The sequence below is a fragment of the Gorilla gorilla genome, chromosome 7, assembly GCF_029281585.2.
Source record: "Gorilla gorilla gorilla isolate KB3781 chromosome 7, NHGRI_mGorGor1-v2.1_pri, whole genome shotgun sequence".
In the NCBI taxonomy this organism is placed as follows: Eukaryota; Metazoa; Chordata; class Mammalia; order Primates; family Hominidae; genus Gorilla; species Gorilla gorilla.
This window is the reverse complement of record NC_073231.2, coordinates 49,108,685-49,135,726: the sequence shown is the minus strand read 5'-3', so window position 1 is coordinate 49,135,726 and position 27,042 is coordinate 49,108,685. Positions and strand designations below refer to the sequence as shown.

The 27,042-nt window shown below is 37.9% G+C and overlaps 1 protein-coding gene across 7 annotated transcripts in view; it reads right to left on the bottom strand.

Annotated features, from left to right (window-relative positions):
* The window catches only part of EYA1 (EYA transcriptional coactivator and phosphatase 1), a 331,367-nt gene that overhangs the window by 47,496 nt on the left and 256,829 nt on the right, over window positions 1-27,042 (bottom strand). For all 7 annotated transcript variants that reach the window (XM_031014148.3, XM_055349601.2, XM_055349602.2 and 4 more), the window contains 2 exons: window positions 26,822-26,961; window positions 24,804-24,887 (listed from right to left, as the gene is read on the bottom strand). In XM_031014148.3, coding sequence (XP_030870008.2) covers window positions 24,804-24,887; window positions 26,822-26,961 — 224 coding nt within the window. The remainder of the gene's footprint in view (window positions 1-24,803; window positions 24,888-26,821; window positions 26,962-27,042) is intronic.

The window sequence follows — 27,042 nt, the reverse complement described above, 5'->3', positions numbered from 1 at the left end:
GGACTTATTTTATAAAAAGAGCCCCAAATGTTGATGGTGATTTACATACTGAAGAAAAAACTCTTTACTTTTTTAAAATTTAAAATCTAGGGTTACTTAGACATATAAAATAAAGGAAATTCAACTTTTTATGTCTATTTCAGGAGCAAAAAATTCAGTGAATCAAGTAGCCACTGGTTATGTTACACCACAATCCATTAAGAGCATCTAAGTGCACTGTCACAAATATCAGAAAATAGATACACTATAGCAAGCTTGTCCAACCTGCAGCCTGCAGGCTGCGTGCAGCCCAGTACGGCTTTGAATGCAGCCCAACACAAATTCATAAACTTTTCTTATAACACTATGTTTTAAGTGATGGTTTTTTTTGAGACAGAGTCTCGCTCTGTCACCCAGGCTGGAGTACACTGGTGTGATCTCAGCTCACTGCAGGCTCCTCCTCCCAGGTTCAAGCAATTCTCCTGCCTCAGCCTCCTGAGTAGCTGGGACTACAGGCGCACACCAACACGACCAGATAATTTTTTTGCATTTTTAGTAGAGACGGAGTTTCACCATGTTGGCCAGGATGGTCTTGATCTGACCTCATGATCCGCCTGCCTCAGCCTCCCGAAGTGCTGGGATTATAGGCATGAGCCACTGTGCCTGGCCTAAGTGATGATTTTTTTTTTTTTTTTTTTAGCTCATCAGCTAACATTAGTGTTAGTGTATTTTATGTGTGGCCTCAAACAATTCTTCTTCTTCCAGTGTGGCCCAGGGAAGTCAAAAGATTGGACAGCCCTGCACTACAGGTTAATTTCAGAAGGGTAGTACATAGTAATTTTAATCTAGATAACTCTCTATCATTATCTGTATTTATTCAACCTGTCAATTTTAAGTGTACTCAAAGCAGGAAGTGATGGCCACTCTGACCCCACCAGGCACTGTCCAGCTCAGGGAGCTGATCTTAAGATTCACATGACACTGTACGGGCATCAAACAGCCCATGCCATACTCAGAGAGCAGTGCTACATTCCACAGTGCACAGTGGCTTCTATCTAAAACTTCAAGTGTTGGACATTAGCAGTGAGTAGCCAGCCTCTCCCTACAAGCCATCCTGATGACATCTACTGGCACTGAAATGAACTTGGGGGATATGCAGGTATTTGCAGTTTTATCCTGTATTTACTGTGTATCAAATCCAAGAAGCAACATGGTTCATGGCTGAAGATCCTGTATAGGAAGTGATGAAAGATAACATTTCCAGGAAGTATACAAGGCTATAAAATGAATTTTTTAAGGGTTTATTGGCATTCTATTAATAATACCAACTTTCATATGTATGCCATTTTCAATTTTCCCAAAGAGCAATAATTTATGATATACTATTTTATTGTCATGGCAAACCTTTGGAATAAGTATGGAATCTCCTTGCATCATTATGTAACCAGGGGGATTGTAAGCAGAGAAACTGCCTTCAGGTAGGCCCCATTGGGCGGGTATGCCATGTGTCATGATATGTGTGTCACGTGCCTTTGAGTCTTAGAGTCAAGAACATACAATCCAAAGAAAAGACCTTGATTCAATACTGCCCAAAGTCAACTTTGTACACTATCTACCTTGTTTTCTGAACACTCTAACTTTATCTCCAATATCTAGACATGCCCGTGTGTTACCCCTACTCTTTAACATCTGCCATGCCTGTTAAGTTTGGGAAGTGGCAAGAAGTGGTGGGAGAGGAGGCCTAGACTGTAGGCCAGACCCTGCCTTTGCTTTCCCACTTAGGTGTCATCCTCTCATCGAGCCTGGTTTGTTCACTAATAAATCTGAGAGAAAGATGGCAAACACAATATTCTCACATAGACTAATAAAAAAATTCTTGTCTTTCATTTGTCAGAATCGTACATGTTTGTACAGTTAGGAGAGGCAGGGGCTGGAAAGGGTGGGAGATGGGAGCGGAGCCTCGCTGGGCACCTGCCAGGGGCCCATCTGCTGTAGCCTGGAGGTCAACCCAACCCAACCTGGTTATTCCTCCAGCACCGCCTACCCCTAGCACTGCCCACACCCCTCCAGCACTTCCCACCCTCTTGGCACCGCCCACACCCTTCCAGCACCTCCCACATCCCTCCAGAACTTCTCACCCTCTTGGCACTACCCACATCCCTCCAGCACCTCCCACATCCCTCCAGCACCTCCCACCCTCTTGGCACAGCTCACTTCCCTCTAGCACCTCTCACCCCCTTAGCACTACCCACACCCTTCCAGCACTACCCACATCCCTACCGTACATCCCACCCCCTTAAGCACTGCCCCCACCTCTCCAGTGTGGCCCAAGTTCTACCTTCCAGCAGCCCTAGAGGAGGAACAGAGTACGTGAAATATGGCAGGATGGTGCAATTCACTCACCTCAGTTCCTCTCCTGCCTGTGCCTTTTCTGCCAGCTGACTGACAGTGGAAGGGAGGCAGAGGACATAGTATTGCCAAACATCAGGGGTTATATTGGCAAACACCCCAGGGTTGATAAGAAGGCAGAGAGGAAATAAAGATGCAGAGGCTGAGTGTCTAAGGGTTCTGCTGGGAGGGACAAAGGAAAACGATTCCCTCAAATTTTGTGTATGATCATTCATACTCCTTAGCATTCTTAAATTGTCCCTTTTTAATACACCTGAAATCTATGAAATTCTATGAAATTTCATAGGTTTTAGGAGAATTACAGTTTACAAATTACTGTAAAGAAAAACTAACTCATTTACTCTTGGATTTATAAGAAATTGCTCATTCACAAGGAGTTTAAGTATCAGTAGGCATGCTGGAAAAAGCAAATGCCCAAATAGACCCTACAGCTGAATTAACCTGTAGGGGAAGCTCAAACAGATGTGTCTAAAACAAAACACCTGACTAAGGTGTTTATTCCCTCTAGCTCAGGCCAATAAAAATACCCTGACTTGTCTCATAACCATGTCAATGAATCTTTTTACGTGACAAGGATGGAGCCTCACCACATTTATTTAATTGCCAATTTTAAAATTTATGTGCCATAGTATTGTTACTTTCGAAAAAGTATTATTTCTCCTTGATACGGTTGCTTATTTATATGACCATTGAAAGAATTACTCTATTGTTCGTTAATATATAGCATACTTTAACTTTTCTTCATAAATTACAGTAATGACTTGCTAGTCAGAATACTAATAAATTTTAAAGGCTTGTTCAGTCTAGTGGTAAAATACAACACAGATGTTGGTCTTATTTACCTCTTAATGTTATTCTCTTTTGTTATTAGCTGTCATTCCTCAACAGTTTTTATACCTGCCACTCCAAGATATTGTTTTGAAACATTTACTACACCAAGAGAACAGTCTGGCAGCTAACTGGAATGAGACAATTTTAGAATAGGAAGGGGGTTCTAGTTGAGAGCAGTATTTTTCAGACATCTTTGAACCACAATGCTCAGTAAAAAACACAGTTAACACTGGGATCTAAGAATCTCTCTTATGTGCGCACACACACAGCTGAAATATATTTGCCAAAGCAAGATTTTGCTCACTGTGTGGATATACTCTGACACTGTCCATTTCACAGCCCTGTCTCAATCTACAGTTTGAAAGGCAGAGCTCTAGAAAACACCTACTCTTTGACTTTAGAAACAGAGCACGGAGTTCCTAGAGGGTTGTGATTTGTGCGTGATGACCCAGCAAGCAGAGTGCAAAGCCATCTCACCCTGAGTGTTTTACCCAAGAGGAAACTAGCAGAAAGACAGATAGATAATTCTGCTCATGGAATTGCTTACATATTCTAGCAACTGGAGTTCTCATATTGAGGTTAGATTTTATTTTCCTATTATAATAGCTAATACATTAACACCGTTAAAATTTCTAAAGTCTCATACAAGTACAAGTCAAATGTGAAAAAAGCTAACATTGAACAGTTAATAAATTACTCTGGCTTGATGGCTTATTTTGGCATATTAAGAACAAGGAAAAAAACACGTTCTTAAACCAAAACTGAGATGTTAAAATCACCAGGTCTTTAGTTTAATCTTACTATTTTTATAATACATAATTTTCTTGCAATAACAAATTCCAGAGCTGCAGTTATAAAAGGACTTCTTTTAAAACACCATTTTTTGTTATATCACTTTCAAAAAATTATCTAGAGCTTTGCCTCCACTTCAAAGTAACATCTCATTTTAAGTCAATCTCATTGCCAAATGTTCTCATTCTTTTCAAAACGTGGCCTTTCTGTGGCATATGCCACTGCTGTTTACTCTCTTCTTGACATTTCTCCTCTATGACAGCAATCTTTTATGGGCATTTTCCTAGAATCTATGTATACATCATCTGCTTGTTAAATGTCTGTATTATTCCATTCATGCTTCTAATAAAGACATACCCAAGACTGGGTAATTTATAAAGAAAAGAGGTTTAACTGACTCACAGTTCAGCATGGCTGGGGAGGCCTCAGGAAACCTACAATCATGGCAGAAGGGGAAACAAACATATCCTTCTTCACATGGTGGCAGCAAGGAGAAGTGCAGAGCAAATGCAGGGAAAAGCCCCTTATAACACCATCAGATCTCGTGAGAACTCACTATCATGAGAACATCATGGAGGTAACCATCCCCATGATTCAATTATCTCCCACTGGGTCTCTCCCATGACACATGGGAATTATGGGAGCTACAATTCAAAATGAGATTTGGGTGGGGACACAGCAAAACCATATCAATGACGTTGGTTCCTAGGACTTTATTCTTATCCTTCCATCTCTCATTCTGTTCAGATCACCTTGTGGACTCAAGCACACTGATGGCTTCAACCACCACCCACTCCCCTCTATCAGATCTTAGATCTCAACTGGAGGCTCATATATCAATTATTTATTGGTCATTTCCACCTAGATGTCCCATAAAGCACCTGAAACTCAATGTGTGGCAAGTTGGAGTCATCACATTTCGTCTGGACACCTACTGTATTCATTCTTTAGAGGAATGGCATCCTACCAACCCAGACCTTGGCATTTTCCTAGCCACCTCTTTTTAGCCCCATATTGAATCAATTTCAACATTCTGTCACTCGGACCATAAATTTCAGCCTCCCTTATTGTCATTGCCATTGTTCTTTGCTTTCTTGTTTTTTTTTTCCCCCCCCTTAGCCTTGTGTCTTTTGTAGATATTTGGTATGGTCTCCTTCACTGGGGTCTATTCCCAGGTTGTCGCTATCTTCATTCCAGCCTCTCATCTCTTTCAAAAAACATTCAAACACTTAACAAGTACAAAAGACCCATATATGTCTAACTTTTGCTTACATATTCAAGATGGCCTGTTTCTGATTTTTCAAACTGTTGTCTTGATCATGAAATCCTTTCCTCAAAACACAACTAGGCAGAGGCCTAAACTGGGGCAAAGGATCTGTCCACACAGGTTCATAAACCGTGGTCTCAGATGGAGCCTGTACACTCACATCTCCATCCCTGCAGGCAGCGCTCCCCGCTGGGCCCCTTTCCCAGTTCCGCAGCTCCACCTCCCTGATTCTTGCTGGCTGGGCTCCGCAGTTGCTGGTACCACAGCTCTATGTGTTCTTGTCTCGGCAGGCCAGGGGTTTAATCCCTGTATCTTCCTCCTCCTGTTTTTTAGATTTAGAGTATGGTTTTCTTTCTTTTTAGTTTTAGTATGAAACTGTTATTTGCAGAATCAAGAAGAGGGTATCAATCCTCTGAAAAAACATAGTGGGAGGCTTTGTTTCTATTTCGTGTAGAATGTTTTGTTCAATTAGATTTTCCTCTCTCTTTACAGCCTTTAAACAACATTTTAAGCTTTAGGCTATGATTCCTTGTTTTTTCCTATCCCTATATCCTTATCGGTATATCCTTGGTACTCAACACAATGCATGTCATAAAGGCTTTCCCAAACTTTGGTGGAGGAATAAATGAATGAAAAGCAATAAATAGAGAATATTTCAAATAATTCCAGTGAAGAAAAGAAGAAAATACTAAATTTTACCTTTCATTAGCTGTTAGTGTTTTCAGTGAAAAAAAAATTCCTAATGATCTAGCCTACGGAAAAAATGGGCACTTGAATCTGAAAATCTCATTTGATCTACATAAGATAGTATTAAACATTAAATATGTTCACTAGTAAATGCTATCTACCTGATTAAGGAAGAGCTCATTCTTAGAATAGCTGCATAAGAAGCCTTACTTTTCTATTTAATGAAGTGGATAATATTACCATAAGGTCAGCATAACACTGATTTTGTAAACTCAGTAGTGGTATGTATCACACCATTTTGTAAAATATGTTCTTATGTGCCATGAAATTTACTTCTCTGGTAGAAATTGAACAGTACAGTGAAGAGGCTCAAAAGGAAAAAAAATACACTCAACTGTTTTATCAATTTTCTTGTTTAACGAAGAAATTGTACATTTACTATAGTTCTTATGTACAGGAAATTCTTCTAGTGGAAGCCTTCTTAAGTTGTTCTTCACCCAAACAAAACTCAATACACAACATCTAACTTCACGCCCACACACAAGAATGAAATCTAACCCTGCTCCGAAATTATTTGGATATGATATTAAATTGCAAATGTCTACTTAAAGTCACTAAAGTGAAGTGAAGGAACTTGTTGTCATCCTAGGCTACCCATGGCTGTTTTCAGTACATCAAAGGCAAATTATGTCTACTAATTCAAAGTAACATTATGTAGAAAAAGTAAATAATGATGAAATTGGCTGAGTGTCTGTAGAACCAGGAATAAAACAATTGTTTTGCCTTCATCCTCTGTCAAGTGGTCTTTAATTATTCCATTGCCTCAAGGTCTCTTTCTCTTGTATCTACAACACAGAACTGCTGTCAGAGACTAAAATTTTCATCATGTACCCAAATCACCAGCATCAACCCTGGTCCACTACCTTGAATTGTTTATTGATTTTTTTTTTAATCCTCATCACAGCTATCACAGTAGATCTTGATTAAAATGTTAAAAAGGAAAAATATTCTGGACAAAAGCAGTGCACAGAAATACTGAAATGCCATTAAATACAGTCTCTAGAGAGAATAATGTCTGTCAGCTTTGAATTCAAATGTTGAAAATCTGTAATTGGGTTTGAAGTAAATAAAAGAAAGGGGTATATAAATGCATGTGTGTACTAGATCATCAGAGGACTAGGATATTTCCTTTTGGGGCCCTGCTTTGTTTCATCAATGAGCTAAGGCATGTGATAAACTTCAAGTATCATTAAAAATGGACTTTTTAGTAGGCACAATACATATAGCACTTCTGATTCTTTAATTTACCAAGACTCTCACACACACCAGATGAAGGCATTGTTGCTTTTGCAGGGCTAAGTCATTTGCTTCCAACAATGCCTTCATCTGTGTATGTGAGAATCTTGGTAAATTCAAATTTATGAAGTGCTATATGTATTGTGCCTACTAAAAAGTAAAGGTATTCCTTTACAACAATGGAAAATGGACTAACACACTCAATCTCTGCAGCACTACCATAAAGGAGTCATACATTCAAACTAGACTTTCGCTGTACTTACTACTCAAGGCACTTTCGATAGAATGTTCATACAATTCCTCATACCAATTGTTTCTGAGGTGACCATATTTTTAAGAGCTCAGTCATCAGTAAACCTAATTTAGGTGGAAGTTAAACTAGACGATGCAACATGAGCACTCCCAGAAGGGGCCATCACTGGTTCTTCCAAAAGATGTCAACCAAGCTTTTATCACCAGGAAAGATGACCCAACTCTAGGAAGCTGGCAAAAGGTGTCCTATACTCTGAAGATCTAGGAACTAAGAGGAAGGTAGGATCATTCAGATGGGATCTGAGCAATGCACCAGTTCAACTGAAACCCAGAAGTATTCTTCAAAAAAATCAATTACTTGCATAGCCATGTCATGTGATTGCTTTAAGTTAGTCACATATACCTTTCTGCTTATACCATTTAATCATTTAACAGTGACAATTTGTGAACAGGTACTTAAGCTTAGCCCAAATCCAATCAACTAACAAATGACTGGGGGGAATAGGTCTTGGCAACATCTTGATCCTGACCAAGTTTATCTACAAATGTATGCCAGTAATACATGGTTATAAACAAGAATTATTGACATAGAGTCCAAATTTAGTGCCTTCAATGTAAAGTCCCTGAAATTTTTCAGTGATCATAAAATGATCCAATACTTTAGCATTTCAGGAATGACATAATATTTTAGAAAGGTTTTGTCTGTGGTCAAGTCGAAGGATAAATTTGTGAAAGCACTTTAAGAATATCAAATTAACATAAAATATCAGCTACCATAATACTAAAGAGAAGTAGAGCCTTCCAGTATCAGTTCTGGAGTATCTGTATCAAGTACCTGGTATTCTGTCCGCTCAGGGTAAAATGCATGTGACTTGGACTGTGCCCACTCCAGGAAGAAGATAAAGAGTTTAAAATTTGGGGGTATTATTTAAAAAATAAAAAAGGATCCTTCTCCCACAAATAGAAAGTTTGGTTGAATCATCAAACTGATTATATAGGGGAAAGGTGGTCTATTCTTTGGCTCTCTGATGTGAGTATAGCATATTTCTGTAATGTAAATAGTTGATTACTTCCCAGTCAAGATTAGCATGTTAGATTGTATATAAATCTCTAATAAATATTTATTCTTACACTGAGACAAAGAAACTACCTGTAGAGCAAATGTCCTCAAGTAGGATAGCTGGAATCTGCCTTTAAAGTTAGCCACCAAGCATAGCTATAGACTAATCATGTTAGTTCACTCATCCTATCAGTTAGTTCTCTCACTTGAAACTAAGGCTGGTAAATTGAACTTCACCACACTATTGAAAAGATAACAAAGGAATGTGGCACCTGCCAGGTGACTCAGCATGAGTCACTCAAGACACCTACTTGTCCACTAAAGGTAACGAGGAAGCCTTAATCAAAAATATGCAATAATACTGTAGAGCTATTCAAGAAGAGTTGATACTTGAGAAAATATAAAAATTCAGCAAGTGGTTTAGTTTCATCTCAAAACTTCACCTCAGCAAAAATAGCTCTGAGCTAATTATCTGCAACAGGAACTGTCAGTCTTTTTTTCTGGCAGCAAGGCTACATATATTTGATTCAGATCAATTAAGAATCTGTGGTTTATAAAACTTCCAAACTCTTGAGTTTTCTTCTTAGTCAACCTCCTTAGAGCTAAAATGAAAGAATGTACAGCATAAGTAAAAACATTCTGTAATGGACTGCTGAAGGAGCTTCTCCAACGGGAATACTGAAGTTTTAAAAACAACAACTAGATGCTCAAGGATATACCCCATCTATAAAGTCTTGACCAAAAAAAAAAGAAAAGGAAACTGAATCTAACTAAGCAAGCTCCTAGATCTAGCTATCAGATTGTAGGAAATACAGAGGACAAAGAAACATGTTAAATAATACAATAGGGTTGCTGTCAAGAAAACCCAGACTCCCAGGAACTCTATAGGACAGACAGTCTGGTTACTTCAACAGAAATACACAAGGTTTATAAAAAGGGATTGAGTGAGAATCTATAGATTATAGACACTTAGGAGACATATAATAAACTGTAAAGTAAATAAACAAAACTACTGGAGAAAAACACTTTATAAACTAGAAAGAAAAGGAAATTACCCAACAAAATAAAGCTCATATATGAAAAGCCCACAACGAACATCATACTCAATGGTAAATGTCTGAAAGTTTTTCCTCTAAGATCAGGAACAAGACAACCAGGCTGCTTTTGCCACTTCTATGTAACAAAACATAGAAGTTCTAGCCAGAAGTATTAGGCAAGAATAACAAATAAAAGGCGTCAAAGTTGTAAAAGAAGAAGTAAAATGATATCTGTTTACAATGACATAATTTTGTGTGTAGAAAGCCCCAAAGACCTCCCCCTGCTCCGCCCCCCACCACACACACAGAGTCTGTTAGAACTAATGAATACATTCAGCACAGTTGCAGGATGAAAAAACAACACACAAAAATCAGTTGTGTTTCTATACACTAACAACGACTAAGCCAGGAAATAAATTAAGAAAATGATTCCATTTACAATAGCAGAAATGAAAGAAATCAAATACTTAGGAATAAACTTAAATAGGGAGGGAAAACACTTGTACACTGAAAAATTTTAAAAAATTATTGCTAAAAACATTAAAGAAGATACAAATAAATGGAAAGACATCCCATGTTCATGGATGAAAGATATAGTGTTAAGATGTCAATACTATCCAAAGTGATTTACAGATCTAATGCAATCCCTATCAAATCCCCAATAGTATTTTTTTGCAGAAACAGAAAACTCCATTTTGAAGTTTATATGAAATCTCAAGGGACCTTGAAGATCCAAAACAATTTTAAAAAATAACAAACTTGGAAGTGTTACACTTGCCAATTTCAAAACTGATTACAAAGACACAGTAATCAAAACAATGTGGTTCTGGCAAAAATACAGATGTACAGACCAATGGAATATAGAGAGAGACCAGAAATAAACCCTCACATGTATGATAAGATGATTTTCAATAAGGGTGCTAAGACCATTCAATGAGGAAATAATAGTCTTTTCAACAAACGGTGCTGGGGAAACTGGATATCCACACGCAAAAAATTCAAGGTAAATCGTTACCTTACACCATATGCAAAAATTAACTCAAAATAGATCAAAAACCTAAATGAAAGACCTAAAATATAAAATGGTATAGGAAAAGCTTCATGACATTGGATTTGTCAATGACTTTTTGGATATGACACCAAAAGCAAAGGCAATAACCAAGAAAATAAATTCAAAACATCAAAATGAAAAATTTATATAATCAAAGGAAACAACAGTGAAAAGGCAGGCCACAGAATGGGAGAAAATATTTGAAAATCATATATTTAATAAGGGGTCAATATCCAGAATATGTAAAGACCTCCTATGACTCAATAAAAAAAATCCTGATTTAAAAAATGGGAAAAGGATCATCTCTAAAGAAGTTATACAAATGGTCAAAAAGCACATGAAATATGCTCATCATCATTATTCATGAGGGAAATGTGAACCCAAACCATTGTGAGTTATTATCTCACAGCCCTTAGAATGGCTACTATCAGAAAACAAAAAACAGAAAATAATAAGTGTTGATGAGGATGCGGAGAAATTGGAATCCCTGTGCACAGCTGGTGGGAACATAAAATGCTGCAGCTGCTAAGATAAACAGTACAGCAGTTTCTCAAAAAATTAAGTATATAATTACTATATGATCCCACAATTCCCCTTCTGATTATATACCCAAAAAATACTAAAAGCAGGGAAGACATTTTACATACTCATATTCACAGCAGCATTATTTAAAACAGTCATAGGTGGAAGCAACTCAAATGACCATTGATAGATATATGAAAAAAATAAAATGTGGCATATACATACAACAGAATATTATGTAACCTTAAAAAGGGAGGAAATTCTGACATGTTATAACACGGATGAACCTTGAGGACCTTGTCCTGAGTGAAACCAGCCAGTCACAAAAAGTGAAGTACTATATGATTCCACTTATATGAGGGTACCTGCAATACACAGAGACAGAAAGAATAGATGTTGCCAGGAATTGGGGGGAGGGGAGAATGGGGAGTTGTTTAATGGGTTTAGACTTTCAATTTTGAGAGATAAAAAACTTCTGGAGATTGGTTTTACAACAATGTGAAGGTACTTAAAACTACTGAACTGTATACTTAAAATGGTTAAGAAGGTAAAATTTTTTTTGTGTATATCAAAATTAAAAATAAAAATTGGCCAGGCACGGTGGCTCATGCCTGTAATCCCAACACTTTGGGAGGCCAAGGTGGGTGGATCACCTGAGGTCAGGAGTTCAAGACCAGCCTGACCAACGTGGTGAAACCCTGTCTCTACTAAAAATACAAAATTAGCTGGGCATGGTGGCGCATGCCTCTAATCCCAGCTACATGGGAGGCTGAGGTAGGAGAATCGCCTGAACCCGGGAGATGGAGGTTGCAGTGAGCTGAGATCACTCCATTGCACTCCAGCCTGGGCAACAAGAACTAAACTCCATCTCAAAAAAATAAAAAATAAAAAATAATTTTAAATATAACTATTGGTTAGACATTTAATGATATTACAGAATTATTTTTAATTTCACTAGATGGCTAAGGTGCTGAATACTATTTATTACTTCTATTCTAAACAATTCTTTTAATGAATTCCTAAATACATACTCAACTCTATACAAATTAAATAATGTGATATCTGGGATTTGTTTTGAAAAATCGTCCTTGGACAGGACCAGGAAGCAGAGGGATACGATAAAGATATACATAAACAAGATTGGCTAGGACTTGATATTTGTTAAAGCTGGAGTGGTTACACTGGGTTTCATTATACATACTATTCTATCTACTTTTCTATGTTTGCAAGTTTCTATAATGAAAAGTTAAAAAAAAATATAAAAATATTCACTAAGACAAGATTGGCTGTTTTTGGTGGTGAAACTATGGATTAAAAATATTTATTCTGAAAATTTAAAACACGTGCAAGCCATACTTTTAAAATGCCAAAAACATTTTAAAGGCCATAATGCAAAAGCCTGCCAAAGTTCCTCAGCATATCACCTTTTATTGAAAAGAAGGTGCTAGGGCATACTTGGGTAATCTGTACCCAGATATAAGTGAGGATTTGGAATATACACAAGAATGTACGTCAGACGATGCTTGGCTTCTATTCACTCTATTCATTTTTACCATATGGGACATTCTTTTCCAGGAACCCAGAGGAACTCCTACATTTTTGAAGCCACAAGATCATCTCATACATTTAGCAATAGCGGTGTTGAATTGCAATGCTGATCAGCTGCAAAGGAGAAATCCCGGTGTAATTTAAGAAGAGCAGTAACCCTAGAAACATTTCATTTAAGGCTCCTGGCATTTATTTTTTGGTTGTATGTCTCCTGTGGATCCTGATTTTTTTTCTCTGATTCACAATGCTAGTGTTATCATCTGACATCCTATTACTGGCTATTTCTTGCTAGTTAAATGATGTAGCTACTAGAGAATGGCTCTCATGAATAATACAGAGAGACTTGTTGCCTTCTTAGCACTGTTATTTCTTTGGAGATTCTGCAGTTTTACCCTTAGTGGATTTAGAGTGGCATTAGTTTAGAATAGTTTTACCCTAATGACAGGCTATTATTGAAGATTCATTCATCCCCTACCAACAGCCTCCTCTGTTAATTTAAAAGCTCCTTGAAGGCAGAAATTTTGGCTAGGCACCTACAACATTACTGTTTATGTATTCTATAAATCATAAAAGAATGACTTTCTGAATGACTCATTAGTGTCAGGCCAGGAAACAAATGGTGACTCAGGCAGGAGAGAGGTGTGCAGCCAGGCATGTGTTCTGGGTACTGGAGTCCATATAACCCTGGAGGTTTTGTGTGTGCAACTTGAGAAGGGTGCCATTTGGTGGTACAATTTTCTGAATTACTTCATGGATGTTTTTAATGATCATTTATCCACAGGGAAACTCATCTCTGCTAGAAGCCTAAGGTTCCGAGTACCACCTGATACTTCTATGGTGGAGTCTTATACTTTGGGTAGTCCTAACATGGAGACCACATGGTATTAGCAGGGGACCTTACCCACTACAGAAACCACCAGGAATTTTTCTAGGTCCCCAGGAAGGAGGGGAAGGGAGTACATTCTCACATGCCATTTTGCTTTGTTCTAGTGACTAAGTTAAACTTTATGCTGCTCATTTTATTTTGTTGCCCATTTATGTGGAGAACTATTATAGTTACATTTGCACTGCTAATTCTAGTGTTTGTACATGATATTTGATCTTAACTATCTTGTAAATAAGCACTGTGAAAACTGTTTTGAAGGCGGTATGTATTTATCCTCAATTCTCTTGACCTCTATGGAAAGTTAAATGTTTTATGTTGTAGTCATGTTCGTGAGGCAGCTTACAAACATTGAGGAAGGGAGAAGAGGTAAAATCTAATTTGACCAACTGGACAGCTGAAGCTAATTGTGTCACAAAGTTGCTTAGTGACCCCATTCAGAGTGCTTGAGAAAAGGATTGCAATGTGGAATTTATAGTGTTTTTTAAAGAAAAATATAAAGCAGCCAGACACTATTTTACTGATAGTATTGGGTAAGCACACATCATTTTTCCTATAAATTCAGCAGCTTTCTCCCTGCAACAACAAAATACCTTTTTTACCCTGAACTCTGTCTATGGTCAACCAAGCCAGAGCCGTATCACATTCTCTTGGTACCACTAAGGACTTTCTACAATCAATCCTCCCTCTCCCGCACAGCAGACTAGAGATGCCCGCCCACCACAGTTCATGTCACCTTATTACACAGATGCCAAAGAGCACCAAGAGTCACCTGTGGACACACTGGTATCTGTCCTAACTTCTCTTGCTGTCATTTACCAGTTCAGTGAGTTCCCATTCCTGGAGCTCTCTACCGGCTCCATACCATTTAAGCACAGTATTCTGGCAAAATGCATAAAAGAAACACGTAAGACTCATGAAAGTCGCACAATTCAGCCTGCTGGAGAAAGGTAGAGTTATACATTGAACTAAAATGATCAGAAAGAGGCAAGAAAAAATGAACACTTCTCACTTCCTGGCTTCAAATGACAATGTAGTCTATTTTTAGTGGCAAACACCAACCCCTCACAGAAGTGAGGCTGATTCAGAAATGATCTTCTTGACCCGTTTTTATTTACTTTCAGTTCAGATAGTTCACGGTCTTTTGAGACTCAAAACAGACAGAAAGTTGAAGGAAAACCTGTTGTTTATCTCTTTTGGGGCTTTTAGAAGGATCCAGAATATATTTCTGAGTATAAAAACAAAATATCTCTTCTCCTTTCTCTAGAAACGTTAAAGGTAACCATTTTCTAACCATGAAAGTATCTCTCCTTTTTATGTAACTATGTTTTAAAAGATAGTTCCCAAGATTTTTATTGTTGATTTAATAATGCCACAAGTGACAAATATTACATTAGATCTGATGTCATCTAAGAATAAGTCACTTTAGTTTTATTATAAGAACCATTAAAAATAGCATCAAATATTAATGAGGAAGCAGGTTCTCTTTATTGCTAGATACACCAGTAAAGCACCAAAAGAAAAATTGTTCCTATTTTTAACGTAGCTCTAGTTTTTATTTATGCACCCTTGCACATTTAGCTTTATTTTCTTTGGCCATGCTATTTTTCTAAATTGAAAAGCAAAAATTTAACAGTAAAACAAAACAAGTAAACACACAATATAAATTGTCTAATTTAAATGCTTTAAGTCAACATTTAAGAACTATTTTAATGGCTAACTCATTGTTCCAATTTTAAGTAGCTTCAGCATTCTGACTTGGTCTCTACAAAGTACTTATGGTGTTCTTACTAAAAATAAAAAGGAAAGGGAATTATTTTGCCTTTTAATTCTTATCCTATTGTTTTCAATTTATAAGTACATTAAATACATAATGTATGTCTTTTGTATCTCTCCTCTCTGAATATGTACCTACTTATATCCATGAGATGATACTCTACACAAACTCCTAGCAATTGCTATTCTACTTTGAATCACAAAGAATATATTATCTTTAAAAAAGTGCTATTTAAATAATTAATCTTGAGATAGGAGTTATCAGAAGACAGTGCAACTATTTCAGAAAGCATGACTAGTTCCTCAGGATATGCCACCTACATTTTGAATTTCTGGAATAAAATAAAATAAGGTTCCTAAACTCTCTCTGTACTAATCCTACATGGGCAGCTAAGCCTCCCTGGCAAGCAATTACTGGGAGTTGTGGTAGCCCAGTGAGGTGTGTTGCTAACAATGTGAGCAGGTTTATGAGATTTATTCATCCATGTGAAAATCTTGTTAAGTATGTTCAAATCAAGGACAAAACTTTGGGCAGTATCAATCAAATGAAAGAAAAATACTCATTCAGTGCACCTTAAACAACTCCTTACTTAGAATGCTAATATTACAGCCACAAACAGGACCTGAATGTCATTTAAAAATTCTCCCCATCCAAGATCTTTTGTTTTTGGGGAAAATAAGCTGAAAAACAGGAATGAGCACTCTGAATACACGAGTGGTTTATTTTTAAGACCCCATGCTGGCTGCTCACAAGGAAAGGATTAAGGTTAAGCTTTGCAAATTAGCTTCCTATCTTGAAAGGAAAAACTATGCTGAAACATTGTTTTTTTAAAAAATAAAAAAAACCCCACATAAACACATAACCAAAAGTGTTATCCAAATGATCTGTACAACTTACGAGACCCAAAGGTTCCATTATTGTGTTTTCTCCTGTCTAAAGGGAGCAATATCATCAATAAAATATTAACTTTTTTCAAGGTTTAAGGCCCTATCACTGGGCTACTTAGATATGAAATATCAGATTTTGGGAGTTGGATGTGATTCTCTTGCCAATTAAGAAATAATACGGATTACCAAGAGAGATTGTATACACATAAAAAATAAACCGTGGTTAAACTACTGCCTGAATGATCTGGAAAAACATCCCCAAACCCCTCAAACTAGTGGTGGGGCTAATCAGGTCATTTTTACTGATTAGATACGTGACACTTCATTGTGTTAATTTTCTCCTTACTTAAGAGGCTCCCTTTCAACACCATGGAAATAATACTCAAGTAGAGAATAAAAGAAAGAACTTCACCATTCCAAAGACTAATTTTGACTGTGGAGAAAACCCAGTGAATCTCAAACATGGGCCAACTGCCAAGAAGTGGTACAAAGAGGGAGTAAGAAGAATAAAGCCAGCATGGACCCGGCCAAATTGGCTTCAACACCAAGGGGCCCATGTGGTGCTAAGGGAAAGGCTAAACAGCTAAATCCAGTCGAAAGACCTATCAGGATTTCATTTGTAATGACTCTCCTACCTCCCTCCTTCCTACAGAGTGTTCCAGCCACTTTTTAGGCCTTTATTATTTTCAACCAGAGGACTGCACAATAGTTTTCCTTGCTATTAAATCGGTCTTCCAAATGTACACTTCCAGCATGTCTCTCCATTGCCATCATGTCCTTCCATCATGTCCCTAATTCATGGCATTCCCATGCCCACAGAACGAAATCCTGGCACTCAATGCTCTCTCTAAGCCTGGATCAATTACAAGACTGGTGTTGCCAGTTGATGGATCTGCCTTTTGGACAGATAATTTAATTTTTCTGAGCTACACTTTTCTTATTGGCAAAAAGGAGTTCATTGGATAATAAGTGTGAGATAGCAGTGTAAACCATAAAAGTTGAATAAAGATGCAGTCTTTTTATTACTGATCCAACACATTTTCTGCTACTCTTCTTCTCCAAGTCTAATCCCCTAAATATACTTTATCACTATTTACCCTTTTTGCTTATGATTTCTGCCACTTGTAATTCTCTGTTTCCCACTCCCTCTTTGCTGCCTGGAACAACAAAGTCTGCATGGTTTCCTGCTTCCTCTTCTGAACCCCCAAAGTAAGCAATAAATGATAGCTCTTGTTCATGAAGTACTTATGAGTATTTTTCTAGGTGGTTCACATTGTTCCCCTAACAGCCCTGTAATTGCTCCCATTTTATAGGCTGCTTTTTCCAAGGCCACAGAGCAAGGGAGGTCCAAAGTTGCAGGTGACAGGCCAGTGCAGTGGTTAAGGAGCTGTGATGATTCCTGTTCATTCACTGCATTCCCTTTTATATTCATGAACAAGAACAGTAAGGCTGTGTTCCATTAAACAGCAAGAATGTACATTTCTGCTGTATATTACTGGTAGTGAGGCAGAAGGGGCTGGCTGTTAAAGGAAAAGAGAGAAACCTTCAAGATATGGCCAGAAGAGAGATGAAGCATGCCTGTTTGGCTGGCATTTGAAAAAATGTGCTTCTGTTTGTTTTGAGAGTTTAGATTCTATGTCACTTTACAGCATCCAGAGGTTTCATATATAGACACATATATTATTTCATCCTTTTTATCTAACTTGGCATTGATATACAAGGAAGAAAATAAAATCAGGGCTCTGTCCTTTGGGATTAGATTGGCCATCATCACTCCAGAGCCACCACTCACATAGCCTGGGGCTTGGCTCTGTCAGTGTGGCTACAGCTGCAAGGTGGGTTGAAAGTGTGCTTTGGGTTTCACTCATTGGTCAAATAGTTGAGAACTGGGCTGTGAGTGCTACCTGTTCACTAAAACCCATTCTCTGTTTCTTCCTGGGCACACAGGAAGGCTGAATCGCCCAGCCTCCCCTGCGCTGGGTCATTTGACTGAGGTCAATGGCACAGGCAGAGGTGTGTGCCTGTCTCAGCTTAGCTTACAAAGCCTCCCATTCACACTGCCCCTGCCTCCACCCCCTCCCCTGGGGATTGAATGCTAATGATCCCAGAAGCTTCAAAAGCTGCATGATGAAAATGACACTACTATTATTTGTACCACCAAACCATGCCCAAACCAAGCAACCTGGAACATCCCCACTCTAGACAACTAAACAAGAGACAGATTTCTTTTGTTTGTGCCATTATATTTTAGACCTGTTTGTAACAGCCATTTCACCTACCCTAATGAATTCACGTGAGGGTCTGTGTTTCCTTGGGGCCCCAGGTGCATGTACGTGCTGCCTGCATTGAGTTCATGGTCTAGTCACAGTGTTGCTGTCATTGAATTGTCCCGGAAGGCAGGAGGAAAATGAACCAGTGCAAAGCTCAGAGCATCACCTACAGCAGAGGCAGGCAGACGGCCTTTCTCTCTAAAGGGACAGGGAGTATTTCCAGCTTTGCAGGCCATATCATCTCTGACACACATTCTTCCTTGTGCTTTTATTTTTTTAAATTACACTTTAAAAACTTAAACAACATTCTTAAAGGCCTGACAGAAGCAGACCATAAACCAGATTTGACCTATGGGGTATGGTCTGTCAATCCTCGGTCTAGAGTTTTTAAAACCAAAAGAAAAATATTTCATAAGACATGAACATTATATAAAATTCAAATTTGGGAGCATTCAATCAAGTTTCATTGGAACACAGCCACATTTATTCATTTACGTACAGTCTATGGTTGCTTTTGCACTACTAAGGCAGAACTGTGTAGTTATGGCAAGCAAATGGCCCGCAAAGCCTGAAATATTTACTATCTGTTGCTTTACAGAAAATGTTTGCCAACCCTTGGTCTGGAGGTTCCAAAAGGGAGATCATCCTGGTTAAGTAACCAGATCTCCTGCAACCCAGTGAGGACACTGGTGTCCTACTGCTCTGGTGCCATGCTAAGAGTTCAGCTTCTTCATCAACCACCATGGAAGAAAATCCTCCACCAAAAGAGCTTGGAGTTGTGTTGTCCCCTAAAGCAGAGTAGGAACAACAATCTCTACTGGCGAACTGAGCTGTTCTGATGAAATGGGCGATATAAACTGCTTTCAGTTTTTCTTTCCTCAAGGTACTGAATGATCACAGAAACACACCCACAAGGGAGGCTGTTTATCTAAACTCACTATGACAAGTGAGATCCTCTTAGAAGCCTAGTGAATTATAAAACAAATACTCTAGAGAGCAACTACAAGTTCAATAGGTGACACATGCTTTTCTTTCTTACTATCGGTTGTTGCCATTAATAAGACTCTGTGCATGGACTTTTACATTCGTGAGCAATTCAATTTTTTTTTTTTTTTTTTTGAGACAGGATCTTACTCTGTCACCCAGGCTGGAATGCAGTAGTGCAATCATAGTTCACTGCAGCCTTGACCTCCCAGGCTCAAGCTATCCTCCTACCTCAGCCCTCCCAAGCAGCTAGGACTACACGCATGTGCCACCACACCCAGCTAATTTTTGTATTTTTTTTGTAGAGATGGACTCTCGCCATGTTACCCAGGCTTGTCTTGAACTCCTGAGCTCAAGTGATCTACCCGCCTCAGCCTCCCAAAGTGCTGGGATTACACACATAAACCACCATGCTGGGCCAAATTCATGATACAATTTAATTTTTAAAACAATTCCGCAAGTCACGTAGCTGGCTTTATGGATAAGAAAATTGAGGCTCAGTAAGAATAAATAATTTGCCTAAGGTCAAAGAGGTGAAAAGTCAGAGCTTGGATTTGAGTCTAGATCTACTTGAATTCAAATCCGATCCTCTTTCTATCACACTCTAAGGCATAGCGTATACTTGTAATTCATAAATTTGAGGACACTGCCACCATTTTACTCACTGGCCACTATGCAGGAATTCAAGTTTTTTTGTTTTTTTTTTTTTTGACAGTGAAGCTTCACCTACATTCAAATATAACTGGTATTTGTTGAAATTTTTTTTTATGCTAGACATGGTGCTGAGTATTTATTACATTGGGTCTCTAACCTCTCCCGTTTCAATTTTCTCATCTATAAAATAGGCTTGATAATAGCACCTTTGGAGCATTAATGTTGAATTAAATGAATGCTGGGCATATAGAAAGTTCTTAATAGGGCCTATGATTAAACATACTAAGCTTTACGCTATCTTAAGTGTTCATGTTTTGTTTTTTGTTGAAAATGAAAAGTGAATATCCATATTTTTAAGATCCATTCTAGCCCAAATCACTATGAGACACAGACATTAAACAATAAAAAGATAGTGTTGAAACAAACAAGGCATTGAGTGTAGATATCTTGGGTAATCCTCCCACAGGAGGGGGATCATGCCTGAGACATCAGCACAATTTTGATTTGAAATACAAGTTTTGGGTGTGCACTTTGATAACAATAATTGAATTACATTGTTTATTATAAGGAGACCATTCGATGAAAAATAACCCAAGAATAGTTTTCTTCAATGACATTCTGGAATTTGTTATTAGTTTTAAAGCAACTTTTAAAAATGCATTAAACAAAAACAGCTAGGTCAGATACTATTTAAAACATCCTGGTTTATGTAGCACTCACAAGCTCTTCAATTTCCTAACATATTACTTGTTTTCCTCAGCCATGGCTGTACTGTGCCCAGCACCCTCTTTTGTCCCTATCACCTTTGTTATAAAACAAGACTTTCTTATAACACCCAACATGCCTTCTTCCCACAGCTAGGATTACACGGAAGGTGGGACATTCTCAAACTTTTTTTTTGTACACATTGCTGTAACATGCCCTAATTTTGCATTATATCAACCAGATCCTGTGTCCTCTTACTGAATGGCCTACTCATTGAGTTGCCTAAGCTACTGTGACTAAGCTACTTCTCAAGTATCTGGTTCCCTTAGAGACAGAACAGCGATCACATTGTCAGGCATTCATTCTTTATATACATGTAGAGTAAGGCTCAGCCACATGCTCCCTTTGACAATGCCCAGGAACACCACCAAATCTGTGCTGCTAAAAAGTGTTGTCACTGAACAACTTTAAGACTTTTCTCCTCAGTGCCCTGGGGGAAACAAAAGGACTGCAAGACACTCTGATCAGCTTGCTTATTATTATTGTTTGGAAGAATTCTTGTTGAATCACATTTTTACAAAGCTTGATGATCAGATTTGAGAGCCAATTCTTATCAACTGTAATGATTTCTAATGAGGAAATCATTAAGTAGACTTCCTTGCATGCTTCCAGCTACAATTCAACATCCTAAACCATGCATCTTCAAAAGTCACCTGGCCAGGAAAAGACACCTCCAGGCAATGAGACAACAGGCTGACCGCAAGTGTTCAGTACAAGGAAGGTGCTCAAAAAATGTTTAGGAAGAAATCAAGCTAAGAGACTCCGAGGAGCCTCTAACCCTAATCTGTGCAATGTTGACTGTGAATCTGCCATCTCCTGTACTGACTAGTCCCCCCAGTGCCCTGGGCTCACCTTCCAGTGGTTTCCTTGCCTTGTCCAAGCAGTTGTCTAATAAGCATCTGAAACTTGTCCAACACTGAACTTTCCCTTCCCTCCAGATTGAATTCTTTACTATTTCAACAAATATACGACTATTTTCTCAGTTGCCCAGGACAACACAGGAATCATCTTTCACTTCTCTGTCTTGTTTACTACCCACCACTCCAATCAATTCAAATCATTTCTAAATCCAGTTCTCTACCTGCAATGTAATCCAGAGTCCAAATAATTCTTTCCATCTCTACTGCTGGTGCCTCAGATCACTGCTTACAACCTCCTATTTGGACCCCCGTTTTTCTTCCACTACCATTAATTCTTCATACTTAGCTAAAGTAAAATGTAAATCAGATCTTCTCATCTCCTCCATTGTGGTCCCCCGATGACTTCCCATGGCACATGCAGTGAGATTAGCCCTGTTGACTGTGTGTGGCTGGGAGGCCCTTTGGAACCTGCCTTCATCCCTGACCACATCTCACTGACTCTCCATCTCCATCACTAAGCTTGGTCCCACTGGCCTCTGTCCATCAAACAGCAAAGCCTTTCTTGCCTCTGCACTTACTGCTTCTTCTGCTTAGAACACCCTTTCTCCTGATGACCATACAGTAACTTCAGGCCTCAGACCCAAAGTCACATGCAGGAAGATCTTCCTCAGAAACCTAGCTTTCTGAAGTTCTTCCACAGCCCCATAAACTTATCAATAAATGATACACTTATATTTAAGAAACTCAAATAGCCTGTACTTCAGAGAGTATATAAATTTGGCTTTTGGAAATTATATGAGATAAAACTTTTCTTTTTTTTTGAGATGGAGTCTTGCTCTGTTGCCCAGGCTGGAGCACAGTGGCGCGATCTCTGCTCACTGCAAGCTCCGCCTCCCAGGTTCACTCCGTTCTCCTGCCTCAGCTTCCTGAGTAGCTGGGACTACAGGCACCTGCCACCACGCCTGGCTAATTTTTTGTATTTTTAGTAGAGACGGGGTTTCACTGTGTTAGCCAAGATGGTCTCGATCTCCTGACCTCGTGATCCACCCGCCTTGGCCTCCCAAAGTGCTGGGATTACAGGCGTGAGCCACCGCGCCCGGTCGAGATAAAACTTTTTATCACATGACCTGGAATGAGAAAACTAAACTAAACAAACAAACAAATATATTACTACTTGATGAAGCCTCAAAGTTCTAATGATTGACACATTAAAAAATTAAACTCATGGTATTTGTAATACATTATTTAGAGAATGGTTTAGACATGAATGAAAAATTGTATGAAGCCAGGCATTTCTAGGTTAAGTGTAAGTTCCATGTGTAAGCCAATAATTTATGGCCAAAGATTGAAAGTTCAGTAGGTCATGGGATGCCTAACTCCTTAACTCTAAGCTGGTCTCTTTCATTGGCTAATAGAATACTCTTAGATAACTCTCTTTTGCATCAATTTGGCCCTTAGCGAGAGCTTATAGGAGACTTTCTGGGTGGTTTTCAAATGCTCATTTTCTAAGTGCCTACTCTTTTCAACACTCTTGTGTGAGTTACAGGCACCAGTGGTCTCCTTAGAAGACAGGTGTAGGGATTTTATAATGGATCAGTTAAGGAGATCTTCAAGGTTCTGCCTACTAAGTACATGTTGATATTTCAGATATTAATCTTTAGTTTTTAAGTAGTAGTTTTTCTAGAAATAGGAACAGTGATAGTATTGACAGAAGAAATAATACAAGAAAAAGCACAGCTAATGTTTCTTGAATTCCTACTATGTGCTAATCACGCAGTAGAGACCATTTGGCTGATTGATTCTATGGCCTTATATTTTATAATCTGCATTTTTGTTGTCTTCTTATAGAGAATTTGCCTAACAATAAGATGAGACATACTGTGTTTTACCGATATATTATCTCGGAACAGAAATTAAAATGGTGGGATATTATTGCTTCAGCCTATTTTTGATTAGGTGTACCTTTGAGATGATGAAAAGGAAATCTGGGCTGTGAAGCTAAATCCCCCAGACTGCATATCCATAGCAGATACTTAGTGTGTATTTGTTAAAATAAATATTTGTTGAAAGAACAACCACCTGGTCAAATTTGTAATAACAGTATGTGCATTTTAATGGTATTAATTCTAACACTTAATTATGATAAACTGCTGGAGTCACTGAGACATAATAAGAATTCAGTCTCTAATGCTCCAAATAACTTAAAGAAACCTAAGACTTATTTCTTTACAGATGAAAACAAGAGAAATGAAATATTAGCAGGGTAACTTGAGAAATTACCTGTAGCTACTTTAAATAACATTTTTGCCTGGGAAAGACTTATGAAATCATCAATATGCCAACAAAGAAATTCCAAACTTTTGGGATACCCAAATGTACAACATGGAAACCAAAGTTTCACTCACAGAAGGTGGTCTATAATATTATTCTTTATCTATAACACCAATATAAGTACTGTACAACTCTAACATGGTCCTACTGCCTTTCAGAGGATCAATCTTACATACCATTCAAATAAATTTAACCCAAGTAGCAAAGGGACATACAGAGACATTTGTAGCAGTTGTTCTGAAGATAAAATACCAAAGCTGCTAATCACTGAGAACAACAGAAAGTGAAATATTTGCTCCACTAAATGTTAGGGAATAAAAAGACAGGAAAAGTAAAAGAGAACACAAAACATCTTTCTATGTCGCTTATGTATTTTAATGTTTCATCCTAGGATAAAATTCAATCACTTTTATTCACTGGGGTCTGAATAAGCATGACTTTAATTGAACAAAGTGTATCTTATTGCCAAAGACCTAAAAATAATATCTTCTTTGGCTCTTTTACATATTTTTTTACCTTACGTATATATATTTGACTATATAGTTCTTTTCCATCTATATTTTAAATTTGTTAAAGTTAAATTACATTCATTTGGATAATAAACAAATTAGAGGTATATTTACTCCAAAGAAATTAAAAACTGATGCCTCTTGGTACTCACCCTCCCATATCTGTTGGCGTAGGACCCAGTAAGCAAGGAGTGGAAAACAATGATTGTCTCATCCAAGTCCCAGATGAACACTCTCTACAAAGGAAGAACCAAATCAATGTGTCTTTGCCTTGGCTGAGAAAGCTGTTATTCAGTTAACTTCAACGTGAAAAAGTCATCTTGAAACAGAAGATGAATGAAAAATCTGAATTTATTATTTCAAAAAAAACACAACTGTTTCAAAGAGTATCTCCTAACTTTTCTCCAGATATAACTTTGGATGAGGTGCAAGAGGATAATTACATTTGTAATGTCAATATAAATATAGGAAAGAGATAATCTATGTCCTTTCTAATTCTGTAATAGAATTTCGGTCTCAGCTCTGAATAAATGAAAAAAATGAGTTATAGCTAGTCTGGTTATAACTTGAGATAGAGATGAGCAACTAATCATATATCATTTATCTTTTCCTTACCTCTGATCTCTGTTCATTGAGAAGCACTAAAATAATGAATCTTATGTTTTACTTTTAGGAAGCCAAGTATTAAAATTGCATCCAAAGACTAAAACCTTACATAATAAATTCACCTTATGTTACCTATTGAGCTGTTATCAAAGGGATGGGATACACATTGTTCTTGCCAGGTTTTTTAAGTCTTTAGGGTGTAGATATTTAACAAAATAAGCATACACATCACTCATGCTCTTAGACATACTCTTGAAGTATTTAAAATGGGATCTGAAGGAATTCATTTCAAAAAGGTCTTTGGGATACCACAAAAAGCCTACCAAGCCTGTTTTACTTCTTCCCATTCCCACTCACACCAGTACATATTCATATACATACATTCTGCTAAAATTTTCATTTTTTCAGCCAAAATAATCATGTTTTCCAACCATCAGATTTCACTCTGGCAAAAAGCAGAAACTTAGTTGCAGTGGATTCAAGGCTATGAAATCTACCAATCTTTAAGTTCTTACTTAATCCTTCCTGCTTTTGAACTCCCCCAAAATATGTCTCATTAGATGATTACTATTCCAGTTTAGAACATTCCAGGTTTTCCTTTCTCAATATATATAAGGGTGTCTTTCATTTCAAAGTAGATTTTATGGCTGGGCGTGGTGGCTCGTGCCTGTAATCCAGCACTTTGGAAGGCCGAGGTGGGTGGACCACGAGGTCAGGAGATGGGGACCATCCTGGCCAACATGGTGAAATGCCGTCTCTACTAAAAATACAAAAATTAGCCGGGCTTGGTGCCTGTAGTCCCAGCTACTGGGGAGGCTGGGGCAGAAGAATCACTTGAACCGGGAGGCAGAGGTTGCAGTGAGCCGAGATCACACCATTGCACTCTACCCTGGGTGACAAAGCGAGACTCTGTCTTCAAAACAACAAAAAGTGGATTTTATTTATTTTTTGTATTTTTAATTTTTGTGGATACTAAGTGTATATAATTATGGGGTACATGAGATGTTTTGATATAGGCATGCAATGCGAAATAAGCACATCATGGAGAATGGGGTCTCTATCCCTTCAAGCATTTGTCCTTTGTGTTAAAAACAATCCAGGTACACTCTTTTAGTTATTTGAAAATGTACAATTAAGTTATTATTGGCTATAGTCACCCTGTTGTGCTATCAAATAGTAGGTCTCACTCATTCTATTTTTTTTGTGCCTTTTAACAAGTGGATTTTACTAAGTATTTTTAGTATGACACTTAATTAAAATGGCAATGATACAGAGCAGCATAACTGAATTTTGTTCAAGTAGAATTGCATAATTTACTATATTTCTTTACAGAGAAACAGATCCTTTGCCATATAGTTCATAGGGAAGAAAAAACAAATTATTGCTTAACCTATAGTTAATAAAGGAGAGAAAATATTACTTTATCTATTGTTAATATAAAAAAGAAAGCAGTAACAAAAGCATCTGATACCTTAACCACGGCTGTTTACGTAGCAGGTATGTAAAACCACCAGTTAGCTATTAAGACACCTTTCTATTCACTTGGGTGTTGGCTATGACGTACCTCAAGATCAGAATCTGGGGGAGGTGAAGGATTATTGTTTCTTCGGCCCCGTCCACGTGATTTCCCATCTGAACCTCGACGCAATCGATCAGAATCTGAATCTTTAATGGGTGTTGATGGGCTGTGGATTGTGCTGTACTCTGCAGGAATATAGGAAGGACTTTCATCTTTTATTTCCATCACCATGGTGCCAAGATTAGCCTTGTTTTAATTCACAAGGG